Raw genomic sequence first — 17,330 nt, 5'->3', positions numbered from 1 at the left:
GAACTTAAAAATGATCTGGACATTAATGTATGCAGTAGCACAGTGCGTAATTTTTTACGGGATAGAGGATATCACGGCAGAGTAGCTCGTAAGAAATATTTCGTAAATGAAATTAATAGAAAGAAACGATTGCAATTCGCGAAAGAGTACGTTAATGTTCCTATGGAGCACTGGAACCGTATTATATTTACTGATGAGAGTAAATTTAACATATTTGGGTCAGATGGACGATGTACAGTATGGCGGAAAAAAAATACCAAGTACGAAAAAAGAAATTTGAAGCCGACCGTAAAGCATGGAGGAGGATCAGTCACAGTTTGGGGCTCTATGAGTGCGAGCGGGGTTGGATCTCTCCATTTTATCGATAGTATCATGGATCACAAAATGTACATCGATATTCTAAAAGAGCATTTTCAGGATAGTGCAAATAAAATGCAGTTACAGGGCAATTATATATTTTTGCAAGATAATGATCCAAAGCAAAATGCTTATAATACACGTCAATGGATCCTATATAATGTGCCACAGCAATTAAAAATCCCTCCACAGTCTCCAGACGTAAATGTGATAAAGCACTTATGGAGTCATCTTGAAGAAAAAAATTCGAGACCATCACATTTCTTCGGAACAAGATTTAAAAAATGCACTTTTAGAGGAATGAAACAAAATTTCTAGTACTATAACCAAAAATTTAGTAAATTCAATGCCGCAAAGGCTTAAAGCGATTATACAATCTAAAGGAAATCCCACTAGATACTAAAATAGCATATAGACTGATTTTTGTTACGTTTATGTACTAAAATTTATAGTTTTTGTTGTAAAATTAGAAGTGTACGAATATTTATTACAAGTATATTTCACGCCAATTTCTGGAAATTTGTTAATATTTTCATAATAAATGTAAATAAATAATTTGTTGTTAATGACATTTGTTCCAGAGATTTCTAAGAATATGTATGCATGCTTTTGTTAACATACTTTTGTAATAAACAAAGTTCTGCAAAGGTTTTGTTCAAATTGACTAGTGTACGAATACTTTTTACACTCACTGTATGTGTTTATAATCAGCAAAGTGCTCAATCCATTCAAAATGATCTTAACAGGCTTCAGAATTGGTGCTCGTTAAATAAATTGTCCGTCAATCTAGATATGTTAGAGATTTTGGTACAACTTTCTCTTCTAACTTATCATTCAAAGTTCATTATGAAAAAATTATTTCGCATAGTCTTTGCTCTCTGGCATTTATTCATAGAGTTTCCAGATACTTTAGTGAAACTAATGCACTAAAAATCCTATATTGCGCTTTGACGAAACCTGTTCTAGAATATGACAGCTTAATTTGGTCTCCTTATTACAAAACATATATCGACAACATTGAGAGAGTTCAACATTGTCTTCGTCTTGTTGCTAGCCATAGTGTTCAAACATAATCTAACCTAATCTTCAAATATTGCATAATAGAAGAAAAATCACAGATATTATATTTGTAAGTAAGCTAATCAAAGGCCACATTTCGTGTTCAACGATTACTCAATTGTTTCCTTTGTATGTACTATCTAGATATTTTAAGAAATCACTTTCTATTTTATTCTGAAAGTAACCGCACAACGTATGGATCTCAGAATTATGTAAATAGAATGATTAGTCATGCAAATTTTGTACACACTAAAATTGATTTAATTGAACAATCATTAGAAAGTCTAAAACTATCCTTGCAATGTATTGTAAATTAACTTATTTTGTTAAAATTTAACAAGCGATAATGTTTGACTATGTAAAATCCACATTTGTAGTTCCTTACATATTACATCTTTTGTACTACAGGGTTTATTCTCGTTAATAAATGAATAATAATAATAATAACTGTAGCCACGATTTTTCAGGCACTTCTAATAGTCTGATGAAAAAACGTTTCAGACAAGAGTTAATCAGTTTCTGGTCAGCTACAAATTTAGATATAAAAAATGCCAAAGAAAATTTTTTTATTATAAAAAGTTAAAATCATCTTAATTTTGTTAAATAGCATTGCATATTTTTTGCTTCATATCATTGTAACTCGTGTCAAGACGAATTCAACGGCCTGGTATACCATGACTTTCGGATAACCTTGACTTTAGAAATTTAGGTTTAATTAACAGAAGCATGGGAGGAAGTTCGTCACGATTGTATTATAGCCGCAACTAATACTTTGCTTAGACGACTAGAATTGTGCTTACAAGAAAATGGTTTACAATTCGAGCACTAATTGTAAATTAATTGACATAAAATAATTTTCGATATTAACGTTTCTGTTGATTAAATCCAGATTTCTGAAATACAAGGTCATCCAAAGGTCATGGTATATCAGGTATAAAGCAAAAAATATACAATACCATTTAAAAAATGAAAATAACCTTGACTTTTATAATAAAATATTTTTCTTTGACATTTTTTATATCTGAACATGTATCTGACTAAAAATTTATTAACTTTTGTCCGAAACATTCTTTTCATCAGACTATTGGAAGTGCCTGAAAAATCGTGGCGATAGTTGTGCTACACCCTGTATATTAATAATCAAAATCATTAATTATAAACGACTAGCTTTTTTAGTCTCAAGAACGAACTTAATTATATCAACAATTTACCAATAATTTCAAAAATTAAAATAACATCAATAATTTCAATTTTAATTGGAAATCATTTAAAGCAGCTACCTTTGCGTAAAACAATCTTACCCTTAATAATTGCTCGAAGTAATTATAGTAAATACATATAACTAAGGAACGAATATTTTTTATTAAAAATCTATTCGTCATATCGTAAATCTGTTGCGATTCTAAATCATTTAATACGAGATAAATTATTATTTCGGCTCGTTATGAAAATAATTAACGACGTAAAGTGTAAAGTAATTTCGTTAAATAATGCTTGATACTCTTTTGCAGTGTAAAATAAAGGAACATATTTTACACAACGTTGCCCGAGGATCTTAATTCTCTGATAAAAAAATTTATTGAAACGATTATTAGAAGCGATAAAATGATGAAACGTAGTTATTTAAATAGTGTATCTATTGTCAATTGTAGTATATGAATTACTTGCAACGGTAACGAATTGTTATTGTTTTGTCTTGTTGTTGTTGAATGATATAATTTAAAGAGCACTCATCTTTTTCACATACTTATACAGCTAGAAGAGACACGTAAATATAAAAATTAATCAACATGTATTATTCCTCTGCCATTCGTATGAGTTGTTGTAGATTCCATTTGAGGGTGGCTTAACAAGATCTATTCCATCGATATGTCTATTGTATTAAGTCATCCCATATCTTCATTTTGTAGTACAACTTAAAACAATATTTTAAACATTTAATGAAATTTTATAATAAACAGTAAACCTCTTCTCGTTCAACAAGTCCCTCCTCTTCCTTTGGCAAAGCTATTATATCATTGATACAAACGATACAAAATAAAAACGTTGAAACAAAAATTTGTTTGATTTCTTATTAAACTGTAGTTCAACGCTTTCCATTAAAACGTTGACATTTCCAAATAGTTTATCCACTAATAAGCTTGGAAATTATTTTTTTTTATTTTTTATAAGGTTCAGTTTTATTATATACTAACAAAAAGATTCACGCAGCCATGAATATTTTTCATGAACGAGCATGACAACGAGCTTGAAACAATTTTGAAATTCGAGTTTCTCGTAATCAAAACAAAAACGTTGAAACAAAACCTTCTTTGATTTTTTATTAACCCCTTGCACTTACCTGCGCCGTTATGTCGACAAAGATAATACATAAAATAGCTTGATTCAAGTTTCAATCATGATAACACAAATTGAATTTAGGAAATATGTGAATAAAATTTTAATCATAGGTATTTATTTGGTATTGCTAGTTGTTCATATTAATCAAACTGTAGGAGTGCAAAGGGTTAAAATGTAGTTCAACGTTTTTCATTAAAACATTGACATTTTCAAACTGTTTACATAGTAATAATATCTATACTAACAATATCTATTTCTTTCAAATTTCTATGAATCGTTGATGTTAGTATGTTTCAAGTTTCAGAAATCCCCTGAACTGACAAATTTTGTTTGTTTTCAGTTAAATTACAAATTTTATCCTCGTCAATTTCAGAATATTGAACGGCAGAAACTTATGGGACGATCTAATAGTTTTTAACTATGTGCGATACGTATTTAAAAAACAGAATTGAATACTATAAATAAGGTAAAATATCTATAGTCGAAGAACGACAGGAATATAATTAATTTGTCGGAAGCTTTAAAATCGAGTTATTTATTTTAGAGAACGTATAGAATCGGAGGGGAATTTGTCATAATATTTCGGCACGCGATAGCGTAAAAACTTGAAAACGCCGAGGTGACGTTGCACTGCACGCTGAAAATTTATTTCCAATTACCGATTTTCCAGCCTTTGTCTCGTTTATCCGGAACACTCGAACAGACTTTCGCTGGTTCGTTGGTTCGTTGAAACGACAGATGCTTTTATAATAGAAGCTACAGAATATAATAACTGCATATAATATGTGCATCTTACTCGTCGGACAAAAAAGAGTGGCAGAGGAAGTGAAAACAAAGAGAAGACGGTATACTTACGCACGACGGTCGATGACACCGGGTACATTTAATACTTATTCGGCAGCCATCGCGCCAATAATTCTAACAATTAATTAAAAACTTATTAGAAACTCGGGACCAGCCACCAGCGAATCCCTTCGAGCACAGGAAAATTTCTTTAAAATACTATTACGATCGGTTTAGATAATACTTCTCGTTAATTCACCTCGTATTAAAACAATGAAAGTTAATTTTTAAATCGTACGACAGATCGATGCCCGGTGTCAATTTTCGACGAACGCAAAATGGTGAGGGTGGGAAATTAGCGAAACGCCAACGGCCAAGACAGTGCCTTGGGGCGAATCGCTTCGAGACAATTAGAGATATCCATCGTACAAAGGGATCTATCCCTGTTAAGAAGGGGCACGGCGCGTGCCCTGCGCCAACGAACAACTGGGTGCATGACGAAAGCCTCAGCAAGGTGTTGCTCCGCCGAGTGCACAAGATTTTAGGATAAAGAACGCCGACTAACGGGGGGAAAAAAACTGTCCCGGGGGCACTCGGACGTGAAGGCATAGTCCTTCGTAGAAACAAAGTCCGTTAACCCGGGAAAATCGTCGTTTCCTGAAGATCGTGCAAAGAATCCTATGCTAACCTCTGCTGACAATCCATTTAGTAAATAACAACATAGACGGTTAAGAATTAGAGCAACTTTTCACATTCCTACGTAAAAATCGAAATACAATATACGTAACCCCGTAAATCGCATTTCTGCATTATACATATAGGATTATTCAAATTGAGTGTCATATCTCTTAACAGATGGGAATGCTAAACGGTTTGATTAACACGTCATCACTAAATATAAACAAATCGTCATGGAACGCTACACTGTGCAATAACGTGTACAAATTGCACAAAATTATTATAGACATTCAAGTTTTATTGGAGCTTGTTTTCGACGCCTGATTTCTCGAGAAGGAAACATCAACTGGAACATAAGATCATGCGATCTAACTCTGTTACACTTTTTCCTATGAGGTTTTTTAAAAAGTAAAGTTTGTGCCGATAAACCACAAACGATTGACAAGCAAAAAAACAATATTATAGCCGCCATTAATGAAATAGAACCCCAATTATGTAATAGTGTAATAAAAAATTGGGTAAAATGATTAATCTTATGAAGTGGACTTTATATTAAAATAAACAAACCTGAAATACCTCAAATAGTTTCTGTTTTATTTCAATATAAAGATTTGACACTCAATTTGGATAACCTTATACAATACACATGTCGATGAAATAGATCTTTTTAAGCCACCCTCAAAAGGAGTCTGCAATAACTCATACGAATGGCGGAGAAATAATGCATGTCGGTTAATTTTTATATTTCCGTATCTGTTCTAGCTGTATAAGTTTGTAAAAAGGAGCATTGCCCGTTAAATTGTATTATTCAATAATATAATAATCGAACTAAGAGTACGAAAACATTTGAAGAATTAATGATACAACTACACAAATCTAATTCAGAGAGCACAATGGGCAATTTTTAAAAATTTTTGTATGAATTAAGATAGTTTAAAAAGTAAATTACATGCCTTATTTTCATTTAAATTCACTCTAAATCAATAAACAGAAGTAACACAGCATATCATGTTAATACTAATGATATTGGTGCTATTTGTATCGAGATCAATTCACAATTGATTTTGTCGACGACGAAATCTCAAATGAAAAAATTGTCGGTTAATTATTGTATTTACGTGTCTGCTTTAGCTGTATAAGTTTGTAAAAAGAAGCATTGCCTATTAAATTGCATTATTCAATAATAATAATAAACTAAAAGTACGACTTTCTTCGGTTCAAGGAAGACATGACAAAACATAACCGTAAATCTCACTTGTGTCGATAAAGTAGAGCAGGTAATCGATCGCCACCTGCTGGATCACCCATTGATTGTAGATCAGCCTGTAATGTAATGTAACACGCTTCGTACAGCTAATTAGTTTTCTCATTACTTATTAAAAATAAAACATATCTAATTAAAGACATACATTCCACAATAAAATCTCAACAGATATGATCGGTCGAGTATAGTGACCGATCGAGAGTTCGAGTAATTTGCCTTAGTTGTGGTTCAAACAAATCTTCGAACGCGAAGTTTGCGGACATTTATGTCCCCTTAGTGGAATCATTCTAAACACAATATACAGGGTGTTTATGCTATTACAAGGCAGTCCTATTGATCATAAAAAAACTATAAATCTTTTTCCTCTCTCATTTTCTTTTAATCACAATAGTTTCCGAAAAAATCGCTAGCTTGTAATAGCACGAACAACCTGTATATTGTATTTAGTAAAGATTCCATTGACAAGGGGACATAAATATATGCAAACTTCGTGTTCGAAGATTTGTTCGAACCACAACTAACGAGCTTGAATTAACCGATTTTTCGATCGATCACTATTCTCGACCGATCGCATCGATTACTATAAATGATATTTGAAATATTCGAGGTTATCGTCATTTTAACATGTCTTCCTTGAACCGAAGAAAGTCGTACTCTTAGGACAATGCTTCTTTTTACAAACTTATACAGCTAAAACAGACACGTAAATACAATAATTAACCGACAATTTTTTCATTTGAGATTTCGTAGTCGAGAAAATCAATTGTGAATAGGTCTCGATACAAACAGCATCAATATCATTAGTATCAACATGATGTGCTGTGTTACTTGTGTTTATGGATTTAAAGTGGATTTAAATGAAAATAAGGCGAGTAATTTACTTATTAAACTAAGTTAACTTGTACAAAAGTTTTTGAAAATTACCCATTGTGCTGCATACACAATTGTGCTCTCTTGTATGAACCCATTCTAATGTAATGTGTATCTTTAATTCTTCAAATGCCATGTTTTCGTACTCTTAGTTTGATTATTATTATTATTGAATAATACAATGTAACGGGCAATGCTCCTTTTTATAAACTTATACAGCTAAAACAGAAGCGTAAATACAATAATTAACATTCTGTATATCTTGTTACTCATTAATTAGTTTTAGTATTCTGATACTCTTAGTCTACTACTACATTAAAACTAAATGTATGGAAAATTGAAAAAAAGTAGCTATTATCCTCTGCTAGTGTCAACTGTATGAAATCTGTAAATCGTGAGCGATCACCGACGGATGGTTACCAATTCGAAAGTTGCAGATCCCTAATCGTTTCGTTGATGTATTATTTCGTCTCTCCGCTCGTCGTCCACCAATCTTTTCAGTCGACAAATAAATTTGATCGTTACAAATAGAGACGAATGCAATTCAGTCGTCGTTGAAATTCATCCGGTCGTTCGGGGATTAAAATTGGTTCTTGATTAATAACCTCGTCCACTGTGACGAGCGTTAACAAGTTTTTATCGACTTTCGAACGACTTCCTCGATAGATCCGCGAACGAGAATCAATTAGGCCCAGGTGGGAGGTGGAGCACGTGCCGCGTGTTTGATAGATCGGTGTTTGCTGGTTTCAGTGTCGACAACCTATTTCGTTCGAAAAGGAATCGACCCCCGAGAACCATATGGTACGATTCGGTGAACGTGGAACATTAAATTCGTACCTTTTGTCCATGGAGTGCGATAATTTGGAACTATGCCTCGAAACGAAAATTTTTAAATGGAAACCGTGACAAGACCAGTGGATGAAGGGGGCTCTCTTAGGCGCCACGAGGGTGCCAAATTTAAGTAACTATTTTTATTCCACGTAAATGCATATCGATCCGATTTCACAAATGCATTCCGATAATGTCAACACGTTTCTTTATTCTCCACAAATCTCTCTTCTCATCGACGAACATTAATATCTGTTATTGGTTACTTAATGATCATTGAAAAGAGCAGAGCACCATGCAGTAAGAAAATGACGTTCGTAGAACCTTCAAAAATATTAAGAAAGTAGAGTTCATTAAATATTAAGATGCACTTTTGTACTTTTGGTGAAATTTTGGTCGCTTATCTTATATTATAAAATAGGATACAGTAAAATTCAGATTATCCGGCATACTTGGGACTGGGTTAATGACGGATGATTGAACTATACCTACATATGAAGTGATAAAAACAAGGAATATAATCACAGACGTGATATACAAGTAGACTTCACAGTCAATGTATTTTTTCGGCCCATTTTCCTAGGCCTCTACAGCCCCATTACCACTTTCGTGTCACTCGCAACATTACCAACGGATTACTCAAATGAACACAAAAGGAAATGAGACAGAAAATGAAATTACAGAAACATTTCTGGCCACACATTATATTTTCGGAAAAGAATTTTCTTCCCGAAAGTACGTAGAATTTCGAGGGTATATGTATTCACCAAAAATGATTATAATTAACACCCGCAACCAAAACTAATTTTTTCAGAACGATTTGAAATTTTTTAATTTTGTCGAAAAATTTTATCCACAAACTCAAATTCTTTTCTCGGAAGACGTAGGATTTCGGGGGTATATCTATTCACCAAAAATGATTATAATTAACCCCCACAACCAAAAATAATTTTCCAAAATGATTTGAAATTTTTTAATTTTGCCGAAAAATTTCTGCACCTACCCGAATCTTTTTCCCGAAAGTACATACAATTTCGAAGGTATGTGTGTTCACCAAAAATGATTGTAATTGATCCCCGCAACCGAAAATAACTTTTCCAGAATGATTTGAAATTTTTCAATTTCACTGAAAAATTTCACCATCTACTCGAATTTTTTTCTCGAAACTGCGCAAGATTTCGGGGGAATGTCTATTCACCAAAAATAATTATAATTAACCCCCACAACGAAAAATAATTTTTTCAGAGTGATTTGAAATTGTCGAATTTCACCAAAAAATTTCTGCACATACCCCCTGTCTATTTTTTTTTAAAATTCGTTTTTCATTTTTAATAAACTCAACCATGGGTAATGTAGTAATAAAAATAATTAATAAACAATAAAATATATAAAATTCCTACGCTTTATATTCGTCAACTGTTTAGTATCGACGTCACTGCTGGATGCATACGACTGGGACTTCTTTGTTTGTGTGAAATATAATCCGTAACATTTATGGAAGAATAGTCAGGGTAAATATATCAGTTATTCGGACATTTCGGATAACCACCTACCGGATAATCGAAACTCTATTGCATTGATAATATTATAAAGACAATGAAAACCTTACCGATGTGAAGTTCTCTAAATTAAAAATGTAGAGTTTTCCAGCTGTTACTTTAATAGGCCTTATGCTTTTCGACAACATAACGCTCAAGAGTTTTCTGGAATTCAAAGATGCATAATACCAGTTGCCACTTGTCCTGAAAACATGGATTTCCATTTCAATATTTCTCTATTGGTAATACAGTTCGTAGAAATTCTAAAACTTAAATTATTATCGAGAAGACACAGGCAAAAGATTATCCTTTTCTAATCTTGACCTAAAAATGATACGTTCTAAAGACTCTTACGTATATTCAAAAATACGATCGGTAGAATCCAACATTTGTTGGCCACGCCAGCTATCGAGATAAAGGATACTCAACAGGCATATCGTAAACGAACCAAACCTGAGTGACTTGTTCGGAGTTGCTAGATTTGCTACCGCCTAATTAGAAAGCAAATGATCAGTATGCAAGCGCTGGCCAAATATGAGAATTGCTGTTTAAGCAAAACCGACCTGAAATTGTGTGAAGCTTACACCAATCAGATTGAATCCTAATTGGAAGAAGAGAGCCACCGTGTTTGCATCCTCGATTGTTTTACCAAATCTTTAATACAATAAAAAGAGGATGGAGAAGGTCGATATTTTTTAAAATAAAAACTTTTAGAATGGAACGTACAAATTGTTCCATAACGTATCTATTTCAATAATAGATTGGGAACATATAAACAATGGAAAACAAAGCACATACGTTTATATAAACATTTTTCATTATATTTATGTTCTCTGTCTATCGCTGAAGAAGATGTTATGCAACATTCTGTACATAAAAGCGCACAGGAAATAATTTTATAAAATCAATACTAACTCGATTATATGTTTGTGCAGTATTACGCACGTTCTAGTATTTTGATACGATTTATCTTCGTGTTTGTTAGGATACAATTCTATATCGTTGGTGTCGCCATCCACGAAATTTTTCAGTCGACCTCTAAAGAATTGCAACCCACCATTTGTATTATGTAGCGATTTAAAAAACTTCATACACATAATTCGTTTAGAATAGTGTACTTCTGCTAAAAATATAAAGCACGCTTGCTATGGAAAACTTTTTATTTTATGTGAAAATACTGTATAATTTTACAGTCAAGCAATGCAAACAATTTTAATATGGGAACATTTGAAATTATTTAGAGATAAACTCATACATCAAAAGCAATTAAATATTACATTAGGTTTCATTATTTAATGTAATACTATGTACAGATTTTTTATTCGAGTTCAAATCTAGAATATCACCATAATTGTTTAAATACAAAACTCAGTTTTGACTCAAAGTCAAAGCCTTCAAGATTTCAAAGTCCTTGAAATTGTTTCAAACAACACCTACAAAGAACATGATTAGACGAATTAAACCATACGACACGTACATACAATAATCTACAATCGTTAATAACTCGAAATCAATATTTTTCAAATCGCCACCACTATTAAAAAAATTATTCATACAATCCTGCGAACATAAATAAAATATGCAACATTCGTTTAAACATTTTTTCGATATCTCTCACCGTTCTCAAGATATTTATATTTTTTAAGAAACTATTGCAACTGGTTCAAACATCTAATCTACGATTACACTACGCTAGACAAGATTAGTTTACATGCAATACACGTACGAGAAACTGTCAACTACTCACATGTACTTTGAACAAATACACACACTTCCATACAGGACTGCGTACAACAGACAAAACGCTGGCGATAAGCTTTCGTTGTGCTTCTTGAAACAGTACACCACATTTATCACTAGTTGCACAGAAAGTGATCCCTCCTAGGAACTGCAAACTGTCATTACCCCAAAATCTCACAAATTCCGCACTCGTGTTGAACGTAAAGTACTATCATTGAATCGCAAGCCACCACGACCGTAATAAATGCCAGGGTGCCAAAGTATGAGTGGATCAGCAGAGGATAGTAATATTTCTCCATATCCACGAAATGTTCAATGCGAAACATTAGCGGTCGTTCGCCAGACAGATTGTAGAATCCTACAGCATCAGCCGCGATCTGTAGCGATGGTACAATCATGAAGGGTGTCATTGTTCCGTATAGAGAAGCTGTCAATACATTCCAAATTAAACGGTACTTTCTGTCAGCTTTCAGGATTTTTCGTTGATTATTGGTTTGACAACTATGTAATTGCAGATTTCACTGATGGATGACTTTAGTTCAATTGTTACGTATTTGTATGCATTCGAAACGACAAACCCATATTGTTGACTGTTAGTACTTTAATTTTCATTCAGAAAGAACATTATATTCATCGATCGTGTAGTTTTGTTTTGGCGTCGGTTGAACGATATCATTGGCCTATTTCTATATACTTTTACAAAATAATGGATGCACCATTGCACATGTACGCCAATAATACAGTTATAACAAGGATTTATTCGTTCTTCAAAATGAGCATTTTCGTCATACCTTGTATTATTTCCTCAAAGGAAAAACTAATTGCAAGCTCACAAAAAATTATTTGTTGTGTACGATGACGAAGCCTTAAAAGAACGGCAGTGTCAAAATTGGTTTGCTAAATTTCATTCCGGTGATTATTCACTCAAAGATGAACAGTCTTTGTGCCGTCAAGTTGAAGTTGGTGACGACCAAATTAAAGCATTAATCGATTCCGATCGTCATAGTATAACGCATGAGATTGCAGAGAACCTCGATGTATCACGTATATATGTTACCGTGAATGACCGAAATTGGAGAATGTCAACTTTCACCGGTGAATGTCAACAGATACCAAATACGTCGATGAAAGATCGAATATTTCATTACATTGTTGTACATTCGGACCCTCTCCGGTGTGTGTCGACAATCACAGATATGCTCTGCTGGAGGTCCAAAACAGAAGAGTCAAAAAACAAGCGACTGGCTCTCTCCTGCCAAATCCTTTGTTCTGCTGGGAGTCAATCAGCTTTGTCAGTCTTATGCAAGCTTTGATAACGCGAGCAACGTTTTCTTAATTTTTTTTCCGATACCCTAATTTATACTAAATGGATACTGCAGTAAATCGTGATCTTTTTCTAACCCAGACCTAACCCAGACCTAACCCAGACTTAATTCAGACTTATTCCAGACCTAACCCAGACCTAACCCAGACCTAACCCAGACCTAACCCAGATCTAATCCAGACCTAACCCAGACCTAACTCAAATCTAATCCAGACCTAACCCAGACCTTTTTTTTTTTTTTGTACGTGGGGAAATCCTCATGGACACCTCGAGGCCCTAAGTAGGGGGGGCCTCGGGGTAGTGCCGGACTCTTACCGGCTAAAACCCCACGGTGACCGTCCTCCGGCGCTGCGGCGAGGGACCGGGAACTCTAGTGAGACATTACAGAGTCCCCCGCCGCGCCTTGCCTCTCGAGGCTCATCCCGGGGGGAAGGACGACGTGTCCTTCCCCCCCTGATTTCTCCGCCACGGACGCCAGGTCACCCGACGCCCGAGACCTAACCCAGACCTAACCCAGACCTAACCCAGACCTAACTCAGATCTAATCCAGACCTAACCCAGACCTAACTCAGATCTAATCCAGACCTAACCCAAATCTAGGGTCTGGGTCAGGTCTGGGTTAGGTCTGGATTAGATTTCGGTTAGGTCTGGGTTAGGTCTCGGTTAGGTCTGGGTTAGGTCTGGGTTAGATCTGGATTAGATCTCGGTTAGATCTGGGTTAGATCTGGGTTAGGTCTGGGTTAGGTCTGGGTTAGGTCTGGGTTAGGTCTGGGTTAGGTCTGGGTTAGATCCTTTCAGAAAGAGAGGCGAAAAAGTTACGTCACCCTTGTGACGTTTTATAGCGACTGAATTACGGAGAAGAAAATATAAATCTCCAACATGTTCAACACTCACCATTAGTGCATGGTGAATGTCAACATTTACCGGTGTAAGTCAGAAATAAGGGTGTTTAGCAAATATTTCGGACATACACTAAGCGACTATGTGAATGTTGACATTCACCGGTGAAAGTCGACATTCTCCAGATTTCGGTGTTTCACTGTAACATATACATGCATTGAAAAGCGTTTAAAACAACTGGTTTATACAGGATGTTTGGCCACCCCTGGGGAAAATTTTAATCGAAGATTCTAATTTGTTGATGGAGGCTTCATTAAAAAGTCATTAGCATTTAAAGTTCCGCCCGTACTGAATTTTTGTCTCGAAAATGCGCAGAATTTCGATGGTACGTCTAATGACCAAAAATGATTGTAATTGAACTCCACAACTGAAAATAATGATTTGAAAATTGTCAATTTCGTCGAAAAATTCGTCTACCTTCCTGAATTTTTTTCTCGGAAATGCGCAGAATTTCGAGGGTATGTGCACACATAAAAAATGATTGCAATTGATCTCCGCAACTGAAAATAATTTTTTCAGAACGATTCGAAATTTTTTTTCGCCGAAAAATGTACACCTACCCCCCGTCGGTTTTTCTTAAAAATTCGTTTTTGATTTTTAATAATTTTGTTTGACCACCCAAAGAAAAGTTGTCTAATACCTGTTTGTAAGTACCCATGAGCTCTACATCAAAAAAAAGTTTCATTGAAATACATTCACTATTGTAGGAATTATGGCTGTTTGAAAATTGAATCATTTTAATGGGGTTTTTCTCACTTTATGGCATCAAGAAATAACTTTTTCACTATTGTTAGAATTTCCACATATTCTACACTAAAATACGCGTTGTTTGCATTCTGAAAAATTAATATCCTCCAATTCGTTCAGGAGTTATGACATTTTAAAGATTCGCATGAAAGCATTTCTGGCCTCACATTAGATTTTCGGTAAAGAATTTTTTTTTCGAAAGTGCGTAGGATTTCGGGATATGTCTATTCACCAAAAATGATTGTAATTAACCTCTGTAACTAAATATAATTTTTTTAGTATGATTTGAAATTTTTTAATTTTGTCTAAAAATTTCAGTACCTACTCAAATTTTTTTCTCAAAAGTGGGTAGGATTTCAGGGGTATGTGTAATGACCAAAAATGATTGTAATAGTCCCGCACAACCAAAAATAATTTTTTCAGAATGATTTGAAATTTTTTAATTCAATTTTTTAATAACTTTTTAACGAAGCCAAGAATTTGATATTCTTAATTGTCGTCTTATTTTGGCCTTTAGAATCTCCCTTTAAAATTTTTCCCAAGAGTGGCCGAACACCCTGTATAAAGAAACTCGATGTATGGGTTCTTCGTGAGCTCAAAGAAATTCGCTTAACATTAACATCTGCGATTTGCTTATGAAACGCAACGAAAATGATCCATTTTTAAAAAGATTCATAACTGGAGATGAAAAATGGGTTCTTTACAACAATATCAATGGAAAAAAAAAGATCGTGGAGCAAGCAAGATGAACCAGCTCAAACGACAATCAAAATTGATATTCGTGTAAGAAGATTATGTTATCAGTTTGGTGGGATTACAAAGGAATCGTCTACTTTGAACTTTTACCACACAACCAAACGATCAACTCAGATGTGTACATTCAACAACTAACCAAACTGAATAATGCAATTCAAGAAAAGCGACCGGAATTGATAAATCGTAAAGGTATTGTGTTCCACCTTGACAATGCAAGACCACACACATATTTGGTAACTCGATAAAAATTATTGGAGCTTGGTTGGAACGTGTTGCCACATCCACCATGTTGTATAGTCCTGACCTTGCACCGTCAGATTATCATTTGTTTTGTTCTTTGCAAAATTTCTTGAATGGTACAAATCTCAATAACGATGATGATATTAAATCGCGCTTGGTTCAGTTTTATGCCGATAAAAACCAGAAGTTTTATGATGTTGCCTGAAAGATGGCAAAAGATCATTGTTAAAAATGGACATGGAAATTACATTACTAAATAAAGTTATTTCATTCCATGAAAAAATTGTCTTTTATTTTATTAAAAAAATCCGCAATTACTTAGTTGTCAAACCAATATTTAAAGGGGTATTCTACCATAAACTTTTTCAAAAAGGCCATTCTTTTTCTTTACATTTTCTCGAAGAATCTATCCAAACTATTTACAGTAAGAGACAAAACTAAATACACAGTTGGTGCTATAGTTTTCCACTATGTTTCGACTGAAGTTTATTATTTACAATGCTTCGTTATGTTATACAATTACTTTCTTTGAATTATTCTTTTAAATTATAAAAATCTTAAAAATGTCACCGGTGCTATAGTTATGTTCTACAGTCTAGTTCAATGAATTATAATATTTTTTTAATTCAAATTGCGTAAAATAAAACAACATTACCTGCGTAATTAAAGGTAATTTTCTTCCCTACTCCATAATGTCGCGAGAGAATGTCGAGTTCGTTGCTCGATACTGAAAACATCTTCCAATCGTCTCTCATCATGTTCAAAAGATTCTTCATCTGTATTAGCAGTTTACGTTCATTCGACGCGATCGTTCCATGTTAACCGATATCAGAAATGTGGAAAACGTACCTGACTACCATTGAAAATAAAATTGGTAAATTTGGCGAGGCACATCCAGCTAATTACAAAAGGAGCAAAACTTTCCATGAACGTATCGATATCGCCTACGTTGAACGCTGTTATCATTCCGCCACCCTGTAAATCCGTGCGCCATTTAGCACCGACGGCTAAAAGTACGAACACTTTCGACAAATTTTGAAAAATAGATCAAATTTCTTTAGAGGCCATTTTGTCAACTTATGTTGAAATATTTCGATCGTGGATATCAATTTTAAACATTAATCTCCATCGAGAGAATTTTACTGAAAATATTTATTAACGTTTGTTAACAGATCGATAAATATTTCGAAAAAAGGACGGTCTGAATATCATTGTTGATTTAGCAAAGAAAAATTCTTGAAAAATGCCTTCTTTCTCGAGCCATTAGCTTTTAAGCAAAAATTCGCGAAAATAATTTGATACCTTTGTTGTTGAAGAATAAAATAAAATATTATGATAAATACTATATACGTATACATGCGATTCGGAAAATAGTATTACCTGAAGGATCGTTTGAAGAGCAATGGTTGGGATAAAAACTATTCCGATCAAAATCTTTTCCAGGGTCGATTGATAAGGCCATTGGCCGATGATTTTCAAAAAATATTTATTAACACGTAAGTACTCATACTGGCTACTTTCCATTCCATCCATTTCGATGCTTCTTCGGTTCCTCCTGCTCAACAACTGCCCTTAGAACTTTTCGCGTAAAATATCGACGACGCTCATGCGCAAGACATGATTACGGACTCGTTACACAGTCCGTTTGTCAGGCACACTCAGGGGATAATTGCTCAAAATTGGTACATTTAATCATTCACACAGAGCTATTACGAAGGGTGAAAGCACAAAGGATGGTTTAGATTGCAAATTTTTTTTTTTATTACTCTGATAGTTACCAAGCTCCGTGAAATAATCGAACGTTTGGAAAGAAATGTTAAGAATTCTCCGTGTACCTGTTGTTTATGCATACGGAATCAAAAGCTAAGGGGAAATCAGACGTTTCTTCGGGACACGGAATGTATCG

General features: G+C 34.1%; 1 protein-coding gene across 1 annotated transcript; it reads right to left on the bottom strand.

Moving 5' to 3' along the window:
- Positions 1 to 8,373: 8,373 nt before the first annotated feature.
- On the bottom strand, positions 8,374 to 16,948 carry LOC122403755. The gene is made up of 9 exons (XM_043407485.1): positions 16,805 to 16,948; positions 16,274 to 16,399; positions 16,080 to 16,200; positions 11,623 to 11,884; positions 10,633 to 10,755; positions 10,281 to 10,371; positions 10,072 to 10,208; positions 9,789 to 9,921; positions 8,374 to 8,503 (listed from the first exon to the last, which is right to left on the bottom strand). The coding sequence occupies exons 1-9, from the start codon at positions 16,946 to 16,948 to the stop codon at positions 8,453 to 8,455; spliced, it is 1,188 nt and encodes a 395-aa protein (XP_043263420.1). The 3' UTR covers positions 8,374 to 8,452.
- Between the last annotated feature and the right edge of the window lie 382 nt (positions 16,949 to 17,330).

This window comes from Colletes gigas, unplaced genomic scaffold (genome assembly GCF_013123115.1).
Source record: "Colletes gigas isolate AHSC1104 unplaced genomic scaffold, ASM1312311v1 Colletes_gigas_Sc00072, whole genome shotgun sequence".
Lineage (NCBI taxonomy): Eukaryota > Metazoa > Arthropoda > Insecta > Hymenoptera > Colletidae > Colletes > Colletes gigas.
The sequence above is the reverse complement of the archived record's forward strand: the minus strand, read 5'-3'. Positions and strand labels throughout refer to the sequence as shown.

Coding starts and splice junctions, on each gene's coding strand:
- LOC122403755 (XM_043407485.1), bottom strand. CDS start 16,948: ATGGAAAGTAGCCAGTATGAGTACTTACGTGTTAATAAATATTTTTTG. Junction 16,201..16,273: donor TTATTTTCAATGGTAGTCAG/GTACGTTTTCCA, acceptor CTGCTAATACAG/ATGAAGAATCTTTTGAACAT. Junction 9,922..10,071: donor GATCGTATTTTTGAATATAC/GTAAGAGTCTTT, acceptor CCATGTTTTCAG/GACAAGTGGCAACTGGTATT.